Raw genomic sequence first — 23,407 nt, 5'->3', positions numbered from 1 at the left:
TTCTTGTTGATTGGTAGCTGCTCTATCCCTGAAAAGATGACCTTCTCACTTCCCCAAGAGCCCCTCATTGGTCCCACCCCTTTTTTGAGCTGGGGGGTCTCCTCGGGTAGCCATGACTGACCTGGAACTTACTCTGTAGACCAGGCTGGCTTTGAACTCTCAGAGATTTTCCTGCCTCTGCCTCCTAGTGCTGAGATTAAAGGTGTTCCCTACAACCTCCCAGCTGGTTCCCCACTATTTACAGTGTAACATTGGCCTCCCTTGGGAGTCTGTAAGATAGCAAGCAAAGGGTATGTTCAAATAGGGTCATGTATGCTCACTAACACATATTTAAGTAAATAATTATAACTGGGAGATGTTGCAATAAAAGGAGATATCACAATGATGTCACATGGTATAAGACACTAAATTTGAAAAGGGTTAACACAAATTGTTTGGGATCAGAGTAGAGGGATAAGAAAGATGTTTCTGAAACAGGAGACAGGCAGACCGTTTCCTAAATGAGAAATGGTTCTGGAAGGAATCAAAGACAGAATTCTATCATGTCAATAGGCTGATGAAGGAAAGGTTCTAGTGCATTATGGGATGAAGATTGCCGGATAGCAGTGGAGGGTTCTAGGAAGTGATCTGGAGTCGGGTACAGGCACTGTCTCTTGCACTGAGTTCAAGCCTCCAGCAAACTCCATATCCCAGCTTGTCCTAATCTTTCTCTCAGCGTTTACCTCTGTCTGAGAAACTCCTGTTAAAACCCAGCTGAAAGTTAAGAGTGACCTGGAGTAGATATTGAGAGCAAGAGATTCCTTCCAATGGTCTGGTGTGGCTATTTGAAAGGTGGGATGGGGGTGGGATGGCATTTACTGTTTTAAAAAATTGACTGAGGAAGGCTTGATAAAACAGAACAGTGATAGAGTGGAGATCAGGAGGCCATTCCTAGATATAAGAAATCTGAAATATTCAAGAAGAAATAGAAAGTAGGTAATTGGGAAATAAAGTCTCAGAGACATTCTAGACCAGATCTGAAATATACATTGAAACATTACATGTGTTATTTTTACACAGGCGCACACATATCTGTATAATCCAGGAGAATGGATGGATAAAGGTCATTTGTCACCAGTTCAGTAAAAAGTCATTAATTTGCCCAAGATCATTGTTGTGCTTGTGCATGAGTTATTCATTGTATTGTTTTTTTATTTCGTTCTCTAGCTATTAAATGAGGAAGTGTTGAGTCATGGCAGCCTGCTGGAGACTATTGAAGTCAAGAGAGCAGCTATGACGGAGCATTACGTCACCCAGTTAGAACTGCAGGACCTGCAGGAACGGCATCAATCTCTCAAAGAGAAGGCCAAGGTATGGCTGGCCAGGGTCCTGCGGACTCACCAACGACTGACAACCTCATGAAAACAGGGTGAAACAAGCTAAATGAACCTTAGTATTTAAAAAAATATCGCTAGCAAAATCGAATACAACTTAAAGCATTATCTATATCTGAAAATTAAGGTGGCAGGAGAGCTCTCAACAAAAACCACGAAACTCAACTAGAAATGTAACATTTTCACGAAACTTTCAGAGATCTTCTTATTGAAAACTCCTAAGGTCTGTCTGGCTATGGGAGTTTAATAAAGTAGAAAACAGTCACCTCGTAGCATTTGCCATTTGTCACCAAGGCTTCCCAAGGAAAGGAACAACACCTTTTAGGAGTATATTCTACTTTATTAGAATTCATTAGGAGTCCAGAAAAATAAATCTGCCAATTCCAAATTCTCATTTAAGACACAATGTAAACCTTTCCATTCTCACTGCTAGCCATAGTGACATTTTTAGGAAAAGTACACTTACTTTGTCTTTAGTATGTCCATCTGACATTTCATTTAAAACTGACAGTACAGGTAGTTAATTCAAAATGACCTTTGAGATCTTTCCAACCTTAAATACTTGTTTCTCTATTATGTTTTTCTTTAGCGAGAGAAATTCTGTCTTTTGTCCATTTTTTGTTAATTTTCTGAGAATTTGGCATAATACATCTTGAACATGTTTGCCCCCATCCACCCCCTTCTTTTCAGCCTCATCTGTGTTCTCTTTTGTATGGGAAACTTAAAGGAATTTCCTTTTTTTAAGGAAATTATTCGTGTTCTGATGATTTACTAATTATGATTTTCTAAAACTTCAAAAGTGTAGCTGACAGATGTTTCAGTAAGCGAAGGTTCTTGTCACTGAACGTGACAACTTGAGTTTGATTCAGACCCAAAAGTGGGAAGGAGAGAACTGACTTGAAAAAAATTGCCCTTTGGCCACACACACACACACACACACACACACACACACACAAATAAATAGCATAAAAGAAGATTAAGCTCCAAAAGTAAATTCCGCATTCAGTAATTTGTTTCTTTCTTACTCATTTTAAATGCTGGTGACAGGAAACAGTGATAAAATTAGAGAAACTGGTCCGCCTTCACCAAGAGTACCAGAGAGACCTAAAGGTGTTTGAGAGTTGGCTGGGGCAAGAACAAGAGAAACTTGACCGATGCTCAGCGCTTGAGGGCGACACCAGCACTCACGAGACAACGTTGCGAGATCTTCAGGTAATTCTATCAGAAACCAAAGGGTCCCTTCCTGTGAAAAAGAAGTAATGATTTCAAGTGATGGGATGTTAATGTGACCTCCTGCAGAGAGCTGATACACATTCAGTTAAGGTGAGGCTCCGTCTGGAACATCCTCATTCCTATGACTTGTTGGGCAACCTAAACCAACAAAACCAGCTCTTAGAGGACTCGTTCAGCTACCAGGGTGGCCTCTGACTGCAGTAACTTCTGATCTAGTGCTCAGGGCTGACTGACACACCCACCTGTTGCTCTCAAGAGGACGGTTTCAGATGAAGGATAAAACAGCAGGAACCAACAAGACCAACACCAGGCAGGCCCTGGGTGAAACTGAGAGCATCCTCTGTAGCCACCTGGCCTCACCTGAAACCTGCACTCCTGAGGGTCTAGGGCTTGGCTCAGAGAAATCAGAGGAGCTAAGAGATGTGTGGATGCTCTGGACAGTGGGCTGCAGCACAAGGCAAGATGTCAGCGAGAATGGGTACAGTGGCCATAGCCCATGTCCTTTTTCACTCCCTCAAGTAGTTTCGAGGCACCCAACGCACAGCAGATACAACACAAGTTCGAGCACATAAAGATGACTTGGGCATTAATTCCAGCCACTGAGGAATTTACAGTTTGGTGATGGAAACAAACCCATAAGGAGATTATTGTAAAGAGTGGGGTAAGGACAGGAATAGACTAATGCAAAGGGTCTTATGGCAGCACTATTGAACCCTTAATCATTTCCACCTACAGAGTTAGTTCGGGCTCTGGGAGGTCTCCATGAAAAGGCTAGTAGGAGCAGACAACAATTATAGAAGCTGATAAGACCACCCCCATGTCCCAGCAGGGTGTGTACTGGGAGTTCTTACAGCTAGAGCAAGGGAAGATGAGCAAAGACTCTCACGGATACCCCTGGTGTGTGCAACTCCCACGCCCTGCTGAGTTTCAAGAAGTGTTGCGTAATGCCAAGTGAACAGGTGAAGGTTAGGAATATGAGACTCTAATTCTTCATGGGACCTGCTGCTAGGTGACTTCAGACAGCCAAGAACCTAATCTCACCCAGTTTCTATCACACAGTAGTGTGGATTCAATGAGGAAACTCTCTTATCTTGCTTACATATCTGACCTAGTCACAAGATAAAGAAATACTAGAAGTTATGCAAGTTGCAATTTCATTCACTGACTTAATGGCTCATCTATCCTGCCCAAGAATAATAAATATTCTAGTCTGTGAGACCTTATAGGCTTGACTGTTGCTATGTGTGTGTGTAGACAGAGCCTGGTCTAGCCCTAAACTCAGGATTTTCCTCTCTGTCTCCAGAGTACAGGCTTCCCGACATCCAACAGCTGTTACCATTGACTTGAGAGCAATTGACTTTGCTTCTTTAAATAGCCCTCTTCCCACTACCAGACACCCTGGGAAGCAAAGGCTGAGCTCTTTAAGTTGTTGTGCAGGAGTTGAGTAAGTTCCTGCCTAGATGTTTCTCTTGTTTCTGGTCAGTTCAGTCAGATGATCATGGCTCAAACCTAACTCCAGGCCCTTCCTACCGGTGTGTTTCTTCTACACGGTCCAGTTTGAGTCTCCACAAATGCTGAAGAGGAAGGTGTGTGGCAGCAGGTGGAGCACCTGAACTCCCTGCTACCCCACAGCAGCCTTCTCTAGCTTTTTACATCCTCCAACCCATGCCCAGTGGTACGTGGAATCCTCTGCTGGGTGTCATCACACACAAGACAGCCTCTCTGGTGCCACACAATTGCTGTGAGATTAGATAAAGGTGAGAAAACCTTAAACAGTTGATCAGTTCATAAAGCAAAGAAGTTCTTGAAGTTAGACTCATCACAATTGTATAGACTACAACCAATGATCACTTTATATAATTTGAGTCATGGAGCATATAGCCACACTTAAATGTCAAACTACACTTTCCCTTTGGCATAAACACTTGATGTATTAGATAGATGCAAATATAGCTGGTAGAAGGGTGGTTTTTGTAATAAATAAAACTATTTCTATAAAACACAGGAGCAAAGATAAATTAAGATTGGGCTGGGGAGATGGCTCAGTGGTTAAAGGCACTGGCTGCTCTTTTAGAGGACCCTGGTTCAATTCCCAGCATCCACATGGCAACTCACAACTGTCTGTAAATTCAGTTTCAGAGGATCTGACCTTTCACACAGACGTACATATGGACAAACCACCAATGCACATAAACTAAAAATGAAAGGAAGGAAGGAATCAAGGTAGGGAGGGAAGAAGGGGGAAGAGAGAAAGGGAAGAAAAGAAAGGGGGAGAGGGAGAGGGAGAGGGAGAGGGAGAGGGAGAGGGAGAGGGAGAGGGAGAGGGAGAGGGAGAGGGAGAGGGAGAGGGAGAGAGAGAGAGAGAGAGAGAGAGAGAGAGAGAGAGAGAGAGAGAGAGAGAGAGAGAGAGAGAAAGAAACAGAGACAAAGACAGGGATACAGAGACAGACAAAGACAGAGAGGGAAGGAAGGAAGGAAAGAAAGAGGCCAGGCATGGAGCTGCACACCTTTAACCCCAGCACTCTGGAGGCAGAGGCAGGTAGATCTCTATGAATGTGAGGCCAGCCTGGTCTACAAAGTCAGTCCAGGACAGCCAGGGCTCTGTTATACAGAGAAATTTGGTCTCAAAAAGACAAAGGAAAAAAAAAAGATTTAAAAAACATAGAGATTAGACTGGGTATCACATAACTACAGGTTATGGCTACCATATCTGTGTATTAAAAAACATTTTATAAGTACTCAGTGACACTAATTATATTGTCTAGGGCTGGATGAGCAGATTAAGTAATGGTAGCACTGCCCCAAGACCTACAAAACTAAAGTATCCCAGAAAAAAATATGCAAACAAATTAAGGAAAAGGTATACAACGTCACTTTGGAAAAAATATAAGAATTTCAAAATAAATCTTGTGTGTGGGGTTGCTATGTAGATGTGTGTTGTCCTATGTCAGGTGCACACAAAGTCACAGTGCATCACGCCAACATTGCGCGCTTGCAGGAAAGGTGCTGTGTGACTTGATAGCATGTGAGATCACGGTATCTTTCTGTAAAAGCCATCACGTACTGGCCACTTCAAATGGCTGTAGGCAACAGTACTGAGTTCTCTTTTAGGAGCAGGGTTATTCCTAGTAATCCTGTCTCAGGGTGTTCAGGATGACCTTCAACCTGCCCTACACCCTAAGATGCTCACGTATGGACACCACGGCATGAGTTTCGTTCTATTGGTTTTTCATTTGTTTGCAATGTACTAGGGATGGAAAGTCAGGGCTTTTGCATGCTAGCCCTGTCCCTTATTGAGCTAAATGGTCAGCCTCACACTACTACATTTTGGCTGACCGTGTGGTATGGCTGCCTTTACCATTCGTGGTGTGATTTTTTTTTTTTAACATGGTGATTTTTATTGAAGATATTCATCTCATTCACCAGCATGGAATTATTTCTTATGAATAGAGTTTAAAGTATATATACCATTTTGCCAGAATATTTAATAATATGACATGTTTATAAAAGCAGCACATGTCATTTAAGGTTTGTTCACATTCAGTTGCTTAGAGCGAATCTTCAAGGCACATACTGTGGTCTAGGACATGCATTTGTAGTTGGCTGTGTGGTGACCCAGCCTCCTGGGTCTAGATGCCTACAAAAGGCACTGGTCCAAATTGCCTGGGCTACCACACTCACTAGAGTAAAGTCCTGGAAGAGGATCCCCACCAGTTAGCACAGAAAGAACCTCATTTCCTTCTCAGCAGGGATTGTAGCCCCAGTTAATGCCAAAGCCCCCAGCCTTGAAAACTTGCCTACGAAGACTCTGAGCTGTAATAAACCTACATTATTGTTTTATGCAATGGTGATTTTTTTTTCATGACTACTTTTGCCTACAGGCTGAAAAAAAAATCAAATTTCAGAAACTTAATTGGGGAATTGTTCTTTTAATTGGGAAATTATCAGGATCTTTCTGCAGACTTAGGAAGGCAACATTCAGCGTTACGTATGCATTTTTTAAGAGATTTTTTAAAAATTTCTTTATATGAGTACACTGCAGCTGTCATTACACTGTAGCTGTCTTCGCACTGTGGCTGTCTTCAGAATAGGACATCAGATCCTATTTCATATGGTTGTGAGCCATGATATGGTTGCCAAATTGAACTCAGGATCTCTGGAAGAACAGTCAGTGTTCTTAACCACTGAGCCACCTCTCCAGCCCCTGCCCTTCTTCTGGCCTCTCATATCCACCCTGCCCCTGTCTGGATACCTAGCTATTGAATTCTGCTACATAGGTTTAAAGATCCCTGAGGGCTTGCCCTTTAACCCCCCGGGGCAGTAGGGCTTGTAGGGAGTTCTCTGGATACATTTTCTTTCTTTCTTTCTTTCTTTCTTTCTTTCTTTCTTTCTTTCTTTCTTTCTTTCTTTCTTTCTTTCTTTCTTTCTTTCTTTCTTCTTGATTTTCAAGACAGGATTTTTTGATAGCCCTGGCTGGCCTTGAACTCAGAAATCTGTCTGCCTCTGCCTGGGATTAAAGGCATATGCCACCACTAGGGCAAAATAAGATCACATTTGTTTAATGTGAACTCCAGGCTGGAGCACCTGACTTAGCTGATACACGCTGAGTGGTGTGAACTGTGAGTGAGATGTGATCCCGGTTCCCTTTCCCTGCAGGAGCTTCAAGTGCGCTGTGCTGAGGGTCAGGCCCTGCTGAACTCAGTACTTCATACCAGGGAGGATGTGATCCTGTCAGGCCTCCCCCAGGCGGAAGACAGAGTGCTGGAGTCTCTTCGTCAGGACTGGCAGGCGTACCAGCACAGGCTGGCTGAGACCCGGACGCAGTTCAACAACATTGTGAACAAACTGAGGCTGATGGAGCAGAAGTTCCAGCAAGCTGACGAATGGCTCAAAAGGATGGAGGAGAAAGTGACCTTCAGGAGCGAATCCCAGAGCAGCCGGTCCGCCAAGGAGATCCAGTTGCTTCAGCTCAAGGTGCAGCTCGGGGGGATTCCCAAGCCTTGTCAAAGCAAGTGACTTCACACAGTTTATAGTCCGGTCCACGAAAGCATTTAGGAACTATGTCTAAGGTGGTTGTCTTCCGAGTTCTTGCCATGTTTATCTAGAACATCTAAAATAAACGAAATGGCTCTCTCTCTCTCTCTCTCTCTCTCTCTCTCTCTCTCTCTCGCTTTCACTCTCTCTCGCTCTCTCTCTCACTCTCTCGTAACAAACTTCTTAGGTTCATCTTTAACAAAATAGGATTCCATACTGGGCCAATGAGATGGTCCAAAAGGTAAAACTGTTTGTTGTAGGTCCCTGATAACATGAGCGTGGTCCCCCGGACCCACACTGGAAGGACAGTGCCACCTCAGAGTGTTCCTCTGACCTCCACACATGCTGAAGCACGCACATGCTAATAATCTATTTTTAAGATTATTTTTTAAAAACAGAATACAGACTTGTGACACTATTGTATTTACTTCCCTTGTCTACTGCCACACTTTTATAAACATGTATACATGACAATCTTTTACAATGATAGCGTGATATGAAAGGACTCTAACATAGTTCCTTAAGTTAGTAACTCATAACTAGTTTCATTCTAATTTTTAGTTGTTCCCATATCCAAAATGATACATAGACCCTTTACAGTTAGTCTTCATTATTTTAGCATTTTAAAATCAATCAAACTGCAAGGGGAGCCATGACACAGTTTTTTAACATTTGAACCAAAGTATAAAATACAGAGAAGATTACCCAGAGTCTTAAGTATGCAATTGCTATTGCACTATTTTGACATATAACATTCGACAAAGATTATATTTGATACTCAGGATAGACATACTCAAAAAAAAAGAAAAACACACACACACACACGCAGAAATCATGTTCTCTCTAGAAGATACATATGGTATTGGTCCTATTTAAGAATGCCCAGGTCTGAGTTTCTCTCTCTCTGGTTTCGCACATCCTTTCAGAAGTGGCATGAAGACCTGTTGGCACACAGAGATGAGGTTGAGGAGGTGGGAACCAGAGCCCAGGAGATCCTGGATGAGAGCCACGTAAGCAGCAGGATGGGCTGCCAGGCCACCCAGCTGACGTCCCGGTATCAGGCCCTGCTGTTGCAAGTGCTGGTGAGCTGCCCCCTGCCCCCTGCCCTTGCCCCCTGCCACTTACAAGGGACCTCCACCTTCATGAGTCAAAGCGCTCTTTGCAACTTGAGCTGAAGATGCCCATGGCCCACAGTGGGCCCCGCTCCAGCGCTTTCATCTGCAGTTCAATCTTAATCTTCTTTCTCTCTTTACTCTCACAGGAGCAGATAAAATTCTTAGAAGAGGAAATCCAGTGTCTGGAAGAGACAGAATCCTCCCTCAGTTCCTATTCGGACTGGTATGGCTCCACTCATAAAAACTTCAAGAATGTGGCTACCAAAATCGATAAAGTCGATGAAGCAATGATGGGGAAAAAACTGAAGACGTTGGAGGTAGGCATACATCCTTCTGGCTCGCCTCCTCTCCCCCCTCCGTCTCCATGAGCCTGCCACCCCCCGCCCCGTGTAGATCTAGAAGCATGTGAACTCTTTCTGGCTCCAAGTGATTGATGACATTCCCTCATCCATTTAATCCAAATATGTTTCTGCATGCTTTAAAGCCAAAGCTGATTCCACTTATGTGTGATGGCGCGTCATCTGAATGCCCTATGTGCAGCTGTTCTCCCAGCTTTCATGACCCAAAGCCTGGCAGTTAGACTTTTAAAACTGATCTTATTATATCCTGGTGCATTAACAGAAAGTTTGCTGGGGGATCAAAGACACACGTGGGTTCCTTTTGAAGTCTGTGATTTGGAAGTGGCGGATTGATCGATACTTAAGTCCTCTATTGAATTAAAGAAGGGAGCTTTAGATTCCTTGACAGGTCCAGCCTGGAAGTAAACTTTAAGGAAGTACAGAGTGACTTCAAATAGAACCTGGAAACGTTTCTTTACAGGGAATAAGATCCTCTCCGGGTTTGCTGAACATGTGTGCTCTGTCCTGGGTGGTTTTATGTCACCATGACACGAGCTGGAGTCATCTGAGAGGAGGGAACCTCAGTGGAGAAAATGCCTCTATAAAATTGGCCTGTAGGCAAACCTGTAGGGCATTTTCTTAATTAGTGATTGACAGGGGAGAGCCCAGCCCAATGTGGGCAGTGCCATCCTCCCCTCCCCCCCCCCCCCACTGGTAGTTCTGAGTTCTATAAGAAAGCAGACATCAGTTGTTGCCTCTTGGTTCCAATGATGAACTGGTGTATGGAAATGTGGGTCAAGTAAACCCTTTCCTCCCTGTCTTAGTCAGGGTTTCTATTCCTGCACAAACATCATGACCAAGAAGCAAGTTGGGGAGGAAAGGGTTTATTGAGCTTACACCTCCACGTTGCAGTTCATCACTAAAGGAAGTCAGGACTGGAACTCAAGCAGGTCAGGAAGCAGGAGCTGATGCAGAGGCCATGGAGGGATGTTTCTTACTGGCTTGCTTCCCCTGGCTTGCTCAGCCTGCTCTCTTATAGAACCCAAGAGCACCAGCCCAAAGGTCACCACCACCCACAAGGGGCCCTCACCACTTGATCACTAATTGAGAAAATGCCCTGCAGCTGGATCTCATGGAGGCACTTCCCCAACTGAAGCTCCTTTCTCTGTGATAACTCCAGCCTGTGTCAAGTTGACACAGAAAACTAGCCAGTACACTTCTCAAGTCACTTTTGGTCACGGTGTTTTATCACAGCAGTCGTAACACACTTTCTTTCTCAGGTTTTATTAAAAGACATGGAGAAGGGCCACAGTCTGCTGAAATCTGCTCGAGAGAAAGGGGAGAGGGCCGTGAGATTCCTGGAGGAGCCTGAGGCCGAGGTGCTAAGGAAGGAGATCCACACCCACATGGAGCAGCTGAAGAACTTGACGAGCGCCGTCCGGAAGGAGCACGTGAGCCTGGAGAAAGGCCTTCACTTAGCCAAAGAGTTCTCAGACAGATACAAAGTGCTGACCCAGTGGATGTCAGAACACCAGGAAGTCCTGCGCATGCCCGAAGAAGCCAAAATGGAGCTATATGAGAAAAAAGCGCAGCTATCCAAATACAAGGTAGCGCCTCACTAGGCCAACACATGCATGTGTGTGCCAGTCAGGCAGGAACAGAACGGGAGAGGAATTAGTCCGGAAGTCCTGAGGCGCACCCATCTGTATCCTCTCTGCTGATGACTTCTGATGCTATATTTGGCTAAATATACTGCTTTGGCATTATTTTTCCTATTAGGAACTAATATTCAAACGTTGGTATAATCGATCCACGGACACCTATATGGTGCTGATAGATACAGATCTTCTCAAGGGTATTTAACCCCCACCAGAGTGCCTCATGTGGCTGAAAGTCACTAGGACTGGGCCAACTACAAAATCATAAGCTTAAAAATATTAGGGGATATTTTCACAACTTTTTTTTCCTATAACTTGACTGCATGATTCTCAGATATAACCTTCGTCACTCATAATACATCTATCCCATCTCATCATGTCTGGGTTTTTTTTTTTTTTTCTTTTGGTTTCACCAGTCTTCTTTGGATCTGAAAAGAGCTTTTTTTTTTTTAATAGAAAATTGAAAACAAAATAGCACAATTTAAAGACAAAAATTCTAATTGACCCATCATATGTAAACACCAGAGAACTTAGTTCCTGAAGGAACAGTAACACACTTCATAGATATAAAAGAGATATAAAAAGGTAGGGAAAGTTAGAGATTTATCTGTTCAGACTTCTAAAGCTGCCTTCCATTTACATGTGACATATTGTCATGAATGACTTACACCCTTTCTGCCTGCCTGGAAAAGTTGCATAGATATTAAGATAGAAATACATGAACAGGGGGCTGGAGAGATGGCTCAGCGGTTAAGAGCACTGACTGCTCTTCCAAAGGTTCTGAGTTCAAATCCCAGCACCCACATGGTGGCTCACAACCATCCTTAATGAGATCTGACTTCCTCTTCTGGTGTGTCTGAAGACAGCTACAGTGTATTTACATGTAACAATAAATAAATATTTAAAAAAAAGAAATACATGAACAGACATATATAACTACATACATATATACACACACATATATGTATACATACATACATGCATGCACACAAATACATACACACCACACAGGAACACAGACCCCTCCACAAATATATATACATACAACAAATATATATACATACATACATATAAATATATATAAATATACATATACACACAGAGAGAGAGACACAAATAGACACACCACACAGGTACACACACACACACACACTCTCTTCATGGCTTAGTACCTTGACAACTGGCTCACTCAATGCTGCTTCTTAGCTTCTCTACTGAGCCTGACCTCCCTACCAGGTCTGGCAGCTCATCACTGAAGATGACTTACACCTTTTCTGCCTGCCTGGAAAAGTTGCATAGATAGAAATACATGAACAGTGGGCTGGAGAGATTGCTCAGCAGTTAAGAGCATTGACTGCTCTTCCAAAGGTTCTGAGTTCAAATCCCAGCACCCACATGGTGGCTCACAACCATCCTTAATGAGATCTGATGCAATTATAAGAAGTACTTCTTCACCTTCCCCAGTTCACGTCAAATCCCAGCAGAGTTAAGTTTGTCTTGTGCCTGTCTCAGCAAGTGTGCTGCCAGACATTTCCTACAGAAGGCCATCTCTAACTCAACCCACGGCAGACACCATGACCTCTGAAGTCAGAGAAGGTCCTTCACGTGGCTTTTTGTTGACATTTGTCTCTGCTGAATGTGATGAAGCGGGAGGCAGAAATATGAGCTATGTTCAGTTTATCTAAATTAAATGTTTTTTTCTCTGTTCTTCTCTACTATGAGAGTCCATCCATGTTTTGCTTTCCTCTGCTCACTACTTAAAACTAGCATAGCTCTGCTGAGATGTGCTTTCTTTAGTGCTTGGTCCTTCTTGGTTCAATAAATATTTGCCAGGGCCTTCTTGAGGTGGGTGGTGTCATGCCTGCCACAGACACTGTGTATTTTCTTCTTGTTCATCTGGATGAGATTGACTGTCCCCCCCACCTTTTGTCTTTGTGATTCAAGTCACTCCAACAAATGGTGCTGTCCCATGAGCCGTCTCTGAACTCGGTGCAAGAGAAGGGTGAGGCGCTTCTGGAACTGGTACAGGATCAGACCTTAAAGGACAAGATACAGAAACTTCAAAGTGACTTCCAGGACCTCTGCAGCGCAGGAAAGGTGAGGCGGGAGCAGCGGGGAGCACTGCTCCCCAGTGAGCATTGGCTCCCCAGTGACGAAAGCCTGCCTTCTTCCTCTCTGCCTCTCTGACTTGTGAGGGTTGGCATACATCAGAGAAACATTTAATAGCACAGTGGCTGACACCCCCCCCCCATTCTCTCTGAGTTTCTACTTAGTTTGTTTCCTAGTAGATGCTAGAGATGGAGCCCATAGCTTTGAATGTATTAACCACACACTCCACCCCTGAAATGCACCCCAGCCCCATCCTGGTAGTTTTCTGATACAATTCACTCTGCCTAGCTTACTAATTACCCTATAATTCCTTTACTATAACTCACTACTTGAGTAGGTTTGGGGCTCGGAAGTCAACTCTGACATGGACCTGGTTTTGCAGGAGCACGTCTCCAGTCTGGAAGCAAAAGTCAGAGACCACGAAGACTACAACAGTGAACTCCAAGAGGTGGAGAGATGGCTGCTGCAGATGTCTGGCCGGCTGGTGGCACCTGACCTTTTGGAGACGAGCAGCCTAGAGACTATTACCCAGCAGCTGGCCCATCATAAGGTACAGCTAGGGGACTGTGAGCGGACCTCCCTGAGCAACGCCAGAAATCGCTTTTGTTTCTGGAAGCTAAGTGGGCTCGTGCATGCTCAGCACGGGGACAGAAAATGAGCAACCGCGCTGATGTTTTCTATTAGGCTCTAAAAATACGTTGTCCTGTTTTGTATCCCATCACTATGATAAGCACCATGACCAACGGCAACGTGGAGAGGAAAGGATTTATTTCACTTTTCAGCTCATCACCATCCTTACTCCGTCATGCAGGAGCAGAGACCACAGAGGACCACTGCTTACTGACTCGCTGTCTATGCCTTGCCCAGCTGCTTTCCAATTCAACTCAGGACCACCCACCTGAGAGTGGCCCCACCCTACAGCATGCTGGGCCCTCCCACATCGATCATTAGCTTGATCAGATAGATTTGATTATACTAAGAAATGCTTTATGGACTTGCCCAAAGACCAATTTCATAGAGGCGTTTTCTCAGATGACCCTAGTTTGTGTCACGTTGAACAAAGACTAATTGGAACATATACTAACCCAGTAGATAGCCCATTCCTGCAGTGGTCTCAGGATGTGGTCTCTCCCGCTCCCTCCCTTTCCCTCTCTCTCTCTCCCTTTTTCCCTCCTCCGCTCATCCATGGTATGCTATCTCTGTTCCAAGTTGAAGACAAAAGTGATTTCCAGCTGGGATTAATGTCCTCTCACCCAATCTCATTGGACAAAAGGAGAGTTCAGTGTTGCTTAGATCCCACTCGTGATTCCTTTATGTAGTGATGTATCCACCCAGGCACCCTTGTGTTAGAATGTGACACTTGTCATCAGTACTGCGTGGCCTATTCAAGCCTGGTTTGACAAGCTGGCTTCTTGCTCACTGAACCATCTGTGAGCATGCAGAATACATGTGAATACAGCAATACATGTGAATAATACATGTGAAAACAGTAGTACAAGCTAAAGTCTAGAGAGACCTGTCCAAAACTGGGAAGCTTGGCTGTTTCCTACTGGATTACCTTGATAGAACCTTTCTGTGATTTAGCCCCTCATCTGCATAACAATGGGAACCCATACTTATTAGAGTTTACTTATAATTTCCATACTACAGCAGGCAATTAACTGTAAGCAAGACAGTTATTTTTATTCTGTCTTTAAATGTTGCTGGATGTAAATTACATATTATATTATTTTAGAAGCTGGAGCAGTAAGTAAATTAAATAATTATATGAGATTAAAAAATGCTTAGGTTATAACAAACAGATTTGACACAGAGATAGACATCTTTTACCCTGGCTGTATTACCATTACAGATACCAGGCATATGGTCTTTAAATCGCATCATGTGTCATGTCCATAAATCATTCACCCTTCCTATTTGTGGCTTACTGAAATACAAATGTACTTTTTTAACTTAAAATATAATGAAGAGAAATCACAAAACACTTTTAAAAGGCTTGTCAGACAGGGGAATTAGATCTTAAACTTGATGCTTAATAAAGAGGTTGTTTCAAGCTGAGAGTGGAATTCTGGGAGCTCTCTACCTTGTTCATTTTTTTGCAGGCGATGATGGAAGAAATAGCAGGTTTCGAAGACCGCCTAGACAACCTTAAGACCAAAGGTGACACTTTGGTTGGCCAGTGCCCAGACCACCTGCAAGGAAAGCAGAAGCAGTGTGTACAGGCTCACCTGCAGGGCACAAAGGACAGTTACTCAGCAATCTGCAGCACAGCCCAGAGGGTGAGTGGTCCCGAATAGTCCATGCAGTGATGGACTGAAGAGGAAGGCTAGATTTTCATAAAGGATGGATGTCGGAGTCTTTGGAGTAGCTTTGGTGTTCTGCCAGACAGGAAGCAAGAAGATGATAGTTCACAGTTCTTCCTGTGAACACAGAACAAACGTGCCTGGCATTTGCTTCACCGGAGGAAGCTTGGAAATCGGAAGCTGAAATTTATTCAGCTCCATCCAATCTTTCCAACAAAGAGTCAATTATGAAAATATATTAGGCTCTGGATATGGTTCTTCCTTGGTAGAGAGCCGGTCTAGCATGCATAAAGCCATGGATTTGATCCTCAGGACATCTAAATCAAGAGTGGTGCCACATGTCTGTAATACTAGCACTATGGAAATAGAATCTACACAGGGTTCAAAGGTCATAGTCAGCCACACTACAATGTATTTCAAGATCCAAGTTAGCCTAAATGATGTGGTACTCTGTTTCAGAGAGAAATAAAGAGTGAGTTTAAAAGTTGTTTGGTAAGTTGCGTGTGATAGCTCATTGCCCATAATCCCTGCACTTGGAAGGTTTAGACAGAATGGTTGTCATGAGTTCAAGGCTAGCCTAGACTGCAAAGTATAGCCTCTGTCTCCAAACAAGCAGAAAGAAAAGTTACAATTTTTACTCATTCACACATCAATAAAACATCCCTATAGTCTGCTATTCATTTTGTAGCACTAAAATAACTTCATTTTAATTTTCCCATTATTGATTTTTTTCAATTTGGTAAGGCCTGGTTTCTAATTTTAAGTCAATATTTTTCTTTATTTGTGTGTATAAAATTGAAAAAGTAGAGTATATGTGTGTCCGTCTGAATTATACTTTAATAGGTGTATTTCCACAAAACTACATTCTCATTGTCATATAAATAAATCTACAATAAATAAGAATTATTCTTTTAGTAAAAACCAGTATTGTAAAAAAGTTGATTTCTATTGTTGTAGGTTTAGGTTTTTATTATTTTGAGCTTTGATTGTTTTGCTGTTGAAGGTGGTGGGTTTTGTTTTGTTTTGTTTTGTGTGTTGCTGCTTTTTGAAACAGGGTCTTACTGTGTGACCCTGGCTAGCATAAAACTCACTATGTAGATTAGGTTAGCCTCAAACTCACGAAGATTCTGTCTGCTTTTCTCTCCATCTTGGTGAAATTAAAGACATGTACCACCACACCCAGATAGTGTAGGATTTAAAAAATCATGTCCAACGTTTCTGTCTGTTGACAGAAGTATTACAATGTGTTTTTGTTACTAGGCTATCCAGGAAGAAGTAATGAGACACACTGAGAAGGAGAAATTAATTTGTATTTATGAGAGAAAAATAAACTGCAGATGATATTAGTTGATTCCTTAGGCTTGAAAAATTCACCTTGAAAACATATTTTTTTTTCCTTTTGAAGTGAGGATTACAAAGTTACTTTGGCTATCCCTGAGTTCACATTAGCTCAAGTAGCCAAACTGATCAAATGGTTGAAAACAATTAGTCATATTAGAAGAAAAAAAATGAAGGAATCCCAATTGTGGATGTTTTAAAAACTTTTTAGACTTCTTGCTTTCATGGGTATGAGTGTATGAATTGTATTATATATGTACCTGGTGCCTGCATAGCGGGGCAGCTGTCAGTGCCCTGGGACTGGCTTTATAGATAGCCGTGAACAGACATGTGGTCCTGGGACCCAAACCTTGGGCTTCTCCAGGACCAAATACCCTTGACCACGGAGTCATCTCTCTGGCCCCTACACTGGTGTTACTGATATAGCCTCCTTGTTGGAATGCGTGCCTCAAGGCCCTCCATGTCTCCATATGCTATTATTTATTTCCAGAAGAGCATCAGAATTAGAAGATCTTAGTTGTCTTTTAAAGATGGTGACTCATGTCTTGTCTTTAGCTCCTAGTTTAAATAAAAACTCCAGTATTTATAATACAGAGGGAAACCTTCCAGAACCTCTGCCATATGTTTTTGAGAATTTGTTTCAATGACTCCACGTTTTCTAACACATTTTGCCCCATGTATGAACACTGGGCCTGTTATATATGACATTACGTGTGGCTATATTTGTAAAGTGGGCTATGGCCGTTGCATTTTGGAACACATGCAGCCATGTTAGCCATGTGCACAACGCTAAGGAGTCCTGGGTATTTACCTGGACTGCTCAACACGCTTATTGATTTACAGTGATGGTCGTAGAGACAGACGTCAGCTTTCACATCTCAACTCTGTTCTGTCTCAGGTATACCGCAGCTTGGAATATGAACTTCAGAAGCACGTCAGCAGGCAAGACACTCTGCAGCAGTGCCAGGCATGGATCTCTGCGGTCCAGCCAGACCTGAAGCCCAGCCCGCAGCCACCTCTCAGCAGGGCAGAAGCTGTTAAGCAGGTAGTGGAGTCTGGAAAGTTTTACTATTAGGAGTCATTCATTAATTCACTAATTCATTCAAAACCATGCTGGCTTCTGGCAATAGTGAAACATGAATGAGCTCCGGCCTTGGCAATAGTTTTTGTTCTAACCATAGAGATGGGGAGACCATGGGCCTGTGGACCTGTGGAATAGAATAGGATTCTTTCATCAAACCTCAAGTCTAAAACTTGTTGCGGGAAATATTAAAAAAAGAACCTCCAAGTTCCCGTGCTCCGCCCAGCTACTCTCTCCTGACCAACCCCCTCCAGCATGACTGGAGCTCCCAAGTTCCCGTCACCACCATGCCAGCCCCACACAATGACTGTCCACCCCGTGGTCAGCCACCACAACACCCAATAACCAAAAAACCTAGTAAAAACAAAACTCTAGAAGCTTATAATTAACAAGTCAGATTTATGTATCAATAAATTCCCTATTCACAAGATGCCAATACAGTAATTTCAGAGCCAATTGATGATACAAGCTGCCCACCTAGATCAGACGAGTTATATCCCTATATGATATTTATAACTACCTGTGGCTATTTAAAGCCACGTGGGATCAGGATCTTCTTCCTGGCCATCTGCCTCCATCTTGGCTTCTCTCTGTCCCTGCAAATCTTCGCTCTTCCTCCCTTTTCCCTGTCCAATCACAGCCCTCCTGCTGCACTAATATTTTAATGTAATTGGACAGAGAAAATCCTGCTACAAAAATCTTATTGGCTCCAACACTTAATGTCTCTGAGCCTGGGTTCTCTCTTATATGAAATGATGCTTATAAGTACAACTGTTATTCAAAAGGCATGGGAAGTTTGTTCAGGGACCCTGTCTATACCAGGATATGCAGGTGTTGGAAATGGTGTGTGTGTGATATTGGCAACGAACTTAGCTCTGTCCAAAAGGCCCCTAACTCCTGCTTCCTCTCTTCCTCCATCCAACCCAGAAGTCCCGCCTACTTACCCAGTGATTGATTCTTTCAGGAGTCACCTGAGTATATAACTCATTCTTGGTCCTGGAGATCCCCTTCTGGGAAAGTGGAATTAACATCAAAATAAGAGAGCACAGGAGCCATCCATAACACATAATAATGAGCCATCCCTCCCCCAGCTTTCCCAGATGCCTGCCTCCCACTTGAAAGAAGCCACAGAAGGGAACGAGGGGCTGTAGCCCATCTGGATCTGAGACACTGAAGGCAAACAAATTTTGTTTGGTCACATTTTCTTTCTGTTCTTTTTTCTTTGTTTTGTCCCAACTAGTTGATGTTCCCTTTGTTAGACACTGTCTTCACGCCAGGGTGTACAGGCCCCCCACAGTTGACTAGTACTGACATATGGCTGGTGCTCCCCATTACTGAGGACTCTGCACAGGGCAGATTCAGTGTCGAGCTTTGGCCAGCATCTGTACTGTGGCTCCACGTTGCATTCTGAATCTCCAGTACTTCTCTTTTAGTAAGCATTCCATAAGAACATACCAGCAACACCCCAGGTGACCAAAAGAAACTAGTGCCGTCATCTGATTCCAATCAGAATCACATTTTTATGAGGCATGGAATTAGGAATTGAGCAGAGAAAAAGCATGCCAGATTTACCTTTGAAATTAATTCTAGCAGTAAGCATTTGAAAATGTTTCCATTGGTTAGGATTAAGGTAACTGTATTAATCACAAAATAAATCATTATCCTTTAAATTACATGTGTTTTTAATTTTTTTAGTTTTTAAATTTAATTTTTTTTCCAAGACCAGGTTACTCCATGTAGCCCTGGCTGTCTTGGAATTCACTCTGCAGACAAGGCTGGCCTCAGATTCAGATATTTGCCTGCCACCATCTCCTGGGTGCTAGGATTATAACTCAATTCTTGACATCTTATTTTCCTGTCATTTTGGAAAATTCATCTGTCTGGGCCAGATGACCTCCCCTGGGTCATGGGATGTGAAATGGTCCTTTTCACACTGGTCACTGTAGGTCATGGGACACTGAATGGTACTTTTCACTCTGGTTAATGGTTAGTAAGAAGAGCTGGGCATGAAACACCTTGCACATTGAATGAATATCCATGACAGCGCATGGTCGGAAATAGATCTGTATTTCTTATAGCTGCTGGAGAAGTTGTCAGGTTCTCTGTGCTCCATGTGTCTTCTGCAGACTCTTCACTCCATGTTAAGAGTAGCATTCAGGCCACGGCTGGGTTGTGATTCATCCAACGCCATCCGTCATCCTTTAGGATAAATTCTAAATTTTCTGCCACAGCCCATGAATAGGCTGTTTTCATAATTTGTCTAAGAGAGGAAGAGTCGAGGTAGCAAGGAGTTTACTTTTTAAAATCTGTTGAGACTGCAGTAGTGGCCTGGACTTGGGGGACATCTTATTATATCCCCTACCCCCACCAAAGTCATTTAGTAGTGATTAAACACATTGTAAGTTGCCACAATTAACAGTAGTTGAGTTGCTGTTGATTCTGAGCAGATACAGTCCAGGGATACTACTGGACATTCCATAGTGTTTAGGACAGACCTACCCTCAAAGAGCTATTGACCTCAGATCTTAGTGGTTCTGAGACTGGACATGCTGACTAGAGGCAGAAAGCAGAACACCAGGATGTTTGTCTTATTTCATTTAACATAGTTGCTTCCAGTTCTACCTGCATCCTGTCACAGTACATGATTCCATCTCTCCTTAGAGCAGAATAAAACTGCACTACACACAGCACATTTTCTTGACACCATGAGCTTTCTTGAGCCATTCTTTGTCTTCCAGCCTTTTATTACAGATTCAATTAATCCCCTTTGATAGCTTCCATGACTTGGTCTCTGTTCACCCTTTTGACCTCTGACTGACAGCCTCCATGACTTGGTCTCTGTCTACTCCCTTGACCTCTGTTTTGGCCTTTGTACCCGCTGTCCATCTCAGATCATCTTTGTTCTGTTTGACTGCTCACGTTCTGATCTAATGCTCTGGCCAGTCGTAGAGCTATGCTGCTTGTGGAGTAGCAGGGCTCTCCCCACACAGTCTCGCCTCTCTGCCACCTTTTCTTTCACACTTGGTGTGTTGGACATGAATCTACCTTGTTTGTCCTCAGAAGAGTGCCAGTCCCATGAGAGCCAAGATTGTGTTGTTTGGAGGGCTTTACACCCTGTATCTAAAACATATGGTTTCTCAGTCCTAAGCAGCAGTGTTTCTGTGTTTCCATAAATAAATGATTAAAAAAAAAACTACCCACATATGCCCTTCTTGATGGACTCTGATAAAGGGAAGAACAGGTGATGAACTTCTTGCATCAAAAGGAACCCCAGTCAGATCATTCCAAAGAAGGTTCCCAGCTCATCCTGATCAGGGTCTTGTCTCCATGCTATACACGAGCATGTAAATAAGTCGAGACAAGTATGCTCTGATTTCTTTTCCTAAATGAGAATGCTGGTAGAAAAGTCTAGAGAGTCTGGAGACATGCCTTAAGTTCCCTCCCTTCCCAGACCATGTAGACAGCTTTAATTATAATAGGAAGCAGATGGCAGACAAACAGAGCCGCCAGTGTATTTGGAATTCTCTCCTCTGAGTCACAAATATATTTCAGGACAGTGTTGAAAACACTGACATAACAAGATGAGTTTTGAAATATCAATAAAAGGCTATCAACCACACAGTTTGCCACCAAAACAGTGTACCCCTCTTGTTCAATCTGACAATTACTTTTTTTTGTTTTTTGTTTTTTTTTCAGGTCAAACACTTCAGAGCTTTGCAAGAGCAGGCAAGGACCTACTTGGATCTCCTTTGCTCCATGTGTGACTTGTCAAACTCCTCAGTGAAAAACACAGCAAAAGACATTCAGCAAACAGAGCAGCTGGTAAAATTTATATATATATATGTTCATGATTACAGCTAATTATCTGTTTTGTCTGCCTTGTTATGTTATCTTCATCTTCAAAGGCTGTAAGGTTTAAAGAAAATATTTCTGGGGATATTCTTGATATAACCCTCTTCCATTCATAGTAACAAACCAATATATGAATTTTTGACATCATAGAAAGGAAGGTAGATGATACGTCAGTGGAATCACAACTGAATTGTTTATTCAACCACCACTGCTGGCACTTTCCTCCACTTTAATTACCACTTTAATTACCACTCTAATTACCAATCTCTCACTGTTTTCCTATTCCCTTGTACCTCTTTCTGTTGTTCTCTTTCCCTTTCCCATCCTGCTCTTTAAGTAATACTCTGAAGAGTCCCTTACCCTAACTTCTTTGTATCAGGTCTAGTGCTTAAATCCCTCCAAAGGGTAACAGAATCAATTATCCTGAATAGTTGTAATATGACAAATTATAGACTTCCAAAAGCCAGAAGAGCAGATCTAAAGACAGTCTAAAACATTGAGAGGGCCGTGGAGAGCAGCGTGGTAAATCTGCAAATAGAAGATGATTGGGGTGAAGGAGGTTGAAGCAGGAGGATTATAAGAACTTCTAGGCCTGGGGTGTTAGGCTGTATAATTTCCCTGTTTCAAAAAAAAAAAAAAATCAAAAAGGAGGCAACAACATTAAACCATGTTTTAAAGATGAAAAGACTAATGAATAAGAGATGTAAGCCTTTCTTAATTACTCAAACCCCAATTTACCAGTCAAATAGATGGATTTTACTGCTTGGCCTGATGGGAAATGTTCTTGGGACACTTTTTGATCTCATACATTGGTAAAATTTCTTGGATCTTTGCAGCACTGATTAAAATCACATGGGAGATCTCTTAGATGTTTTAATTTTTTGTAAACTCTCAAGCCTAAAGGAAATCTGTTTTTCTCAACACAGATAAATAAGTGCCTTTCAGATCTAGCCGAATGTGACCACAGGGTCAGGCTCTGCCCCTGGACCCACTGACATCCCATGCGTCAGATGCACTGAACAGAGATGAGGCTGTGGAAACCCGGTAACATTTAACTGTGTTTTCTCCAGATTGAGCAACGGCTGGTCCAAGCACAGAACTTAACTCAGGGCTGGGAAGAGATCAAGAACCAGAAGGCAGAGCTCTGGATTTACCTGCAGGATGCAGACCAGCAGCTGCAGAACATGAAGAGGAGGCACGCCGAGCTGGAGATGAAGATTGCGCAGAACATGGTCTTGCAAGTGAAGGTAGGAAATGATGCCTGCACAGGGTCAGGGGTCAGATGTCAGGGGTCAGGGAGGAGCCCAAGACAGAGCACGAGATGCAATGCACTCAGTATGTTCACTTCTGTATGCCCAGAGCTTTGTGAATCCTTAGACACTGGGCAGCTGCTTAAGCAATAAGAGAGTGTGAGCTACGGAGAAGCAAATGCTGAGCACAGTAATGTGTGCCTGTAGTCTTCTGTCCTTGGGGGCTAGCGAGGGAAAATGGCTTGAGCCCAGGGGGTCAACACTAGCCCAGGCACTGTAGCAAGACTCCCTAAGTAAATAAATAAAATTTCATGTATATTCTTGGAGTTCTGTGTGGCTACTGTCACATGAAACATTCACTGTTTACAAGCAAGACAGCTGAACCTTTAGCCCACCAAACCAAGGAGTCTATTTAATAAACACAGGACTTAGTGTTCATATTTTTATTGCATATAGTCTTGAGGTTTGGTCTGTTGCTATGTATTGTGATGCTAAATTCTGTGCTTGAAGGTCTAGGCCTGTAAGTGAATTCTCACCTTTACCAGCTTTTGCCCTGCAAACCTTGTTCCTTAATTTAAAGCAATTGGTTAAATAAAAATGGCTACAGCCAATTAATGGAGAGATTGAAGGTAGGTGGATTTTAAGTCTCCTCATTGAGGGCAAAGGAGGGGAGAGAAGAGAAAATGGGGAAAAGAGAGGAGAAGGCACCATGATAGGAAAGGA

General features: G+C 42.9%; 1 protein-coding gene across 1 annotated transcript in view; it reads left to right on the top strand.

The window, feature by feature from the left end:
- Positions 1-23,407, top strand: part of Syne1 (spectrin repeat containing nuclear envelope protein 1) — a 505,489-nt gene that overhangs the window by 280,931 nt on the left and 201,151 nt on the right. Inside the window, 12 exon segments of the mRNA XM_052169815.1 lie at positions 1,207-1,350; positions 2,421-2,585; positions 7,263-7,580; positions 8,567-8,722; positions 8,902-9,072; positions 10,374-10,700; positions 12,696-12,848; positions 13,243-13,410; positions 14,963-15,139; positions 17,400-17,546; positions 21,279-21,404; positions 22,505-22,681. Coding sequence (XP_052025775.1) covers positions 1,207-1,350; positions 2,421-2,585; positions 7,263-7,580; positions 8,567-8,722; positions 8,902-9,072; positions 10,374-10,700; positions 12,696-12,848; positions 13,243-13,410; positions 14,963-15,139; positions 17,400-17,546; positions 21,279-21,404; positions 22,505-22,681 — 2,229 coding nt within the window.

This window comes from Apodemus sylvaticus, chromosome 23, assembly GCF_947179515.1.
Source record: "Apodemus sylvaticus chromosome 23, mApoSyl1.1, whole genome shotgun sequence".
NCBI classification, from domain to species: domain Eukaryota; kingdom Metazoa; phylum Chordata; class Mammalia; order Rodentia; family Muridae; genus Apodemus; species Apodemus sylvaticus.
This window is presented reverse-complemented; position numbering and strand designations above follow the sequence as displayed.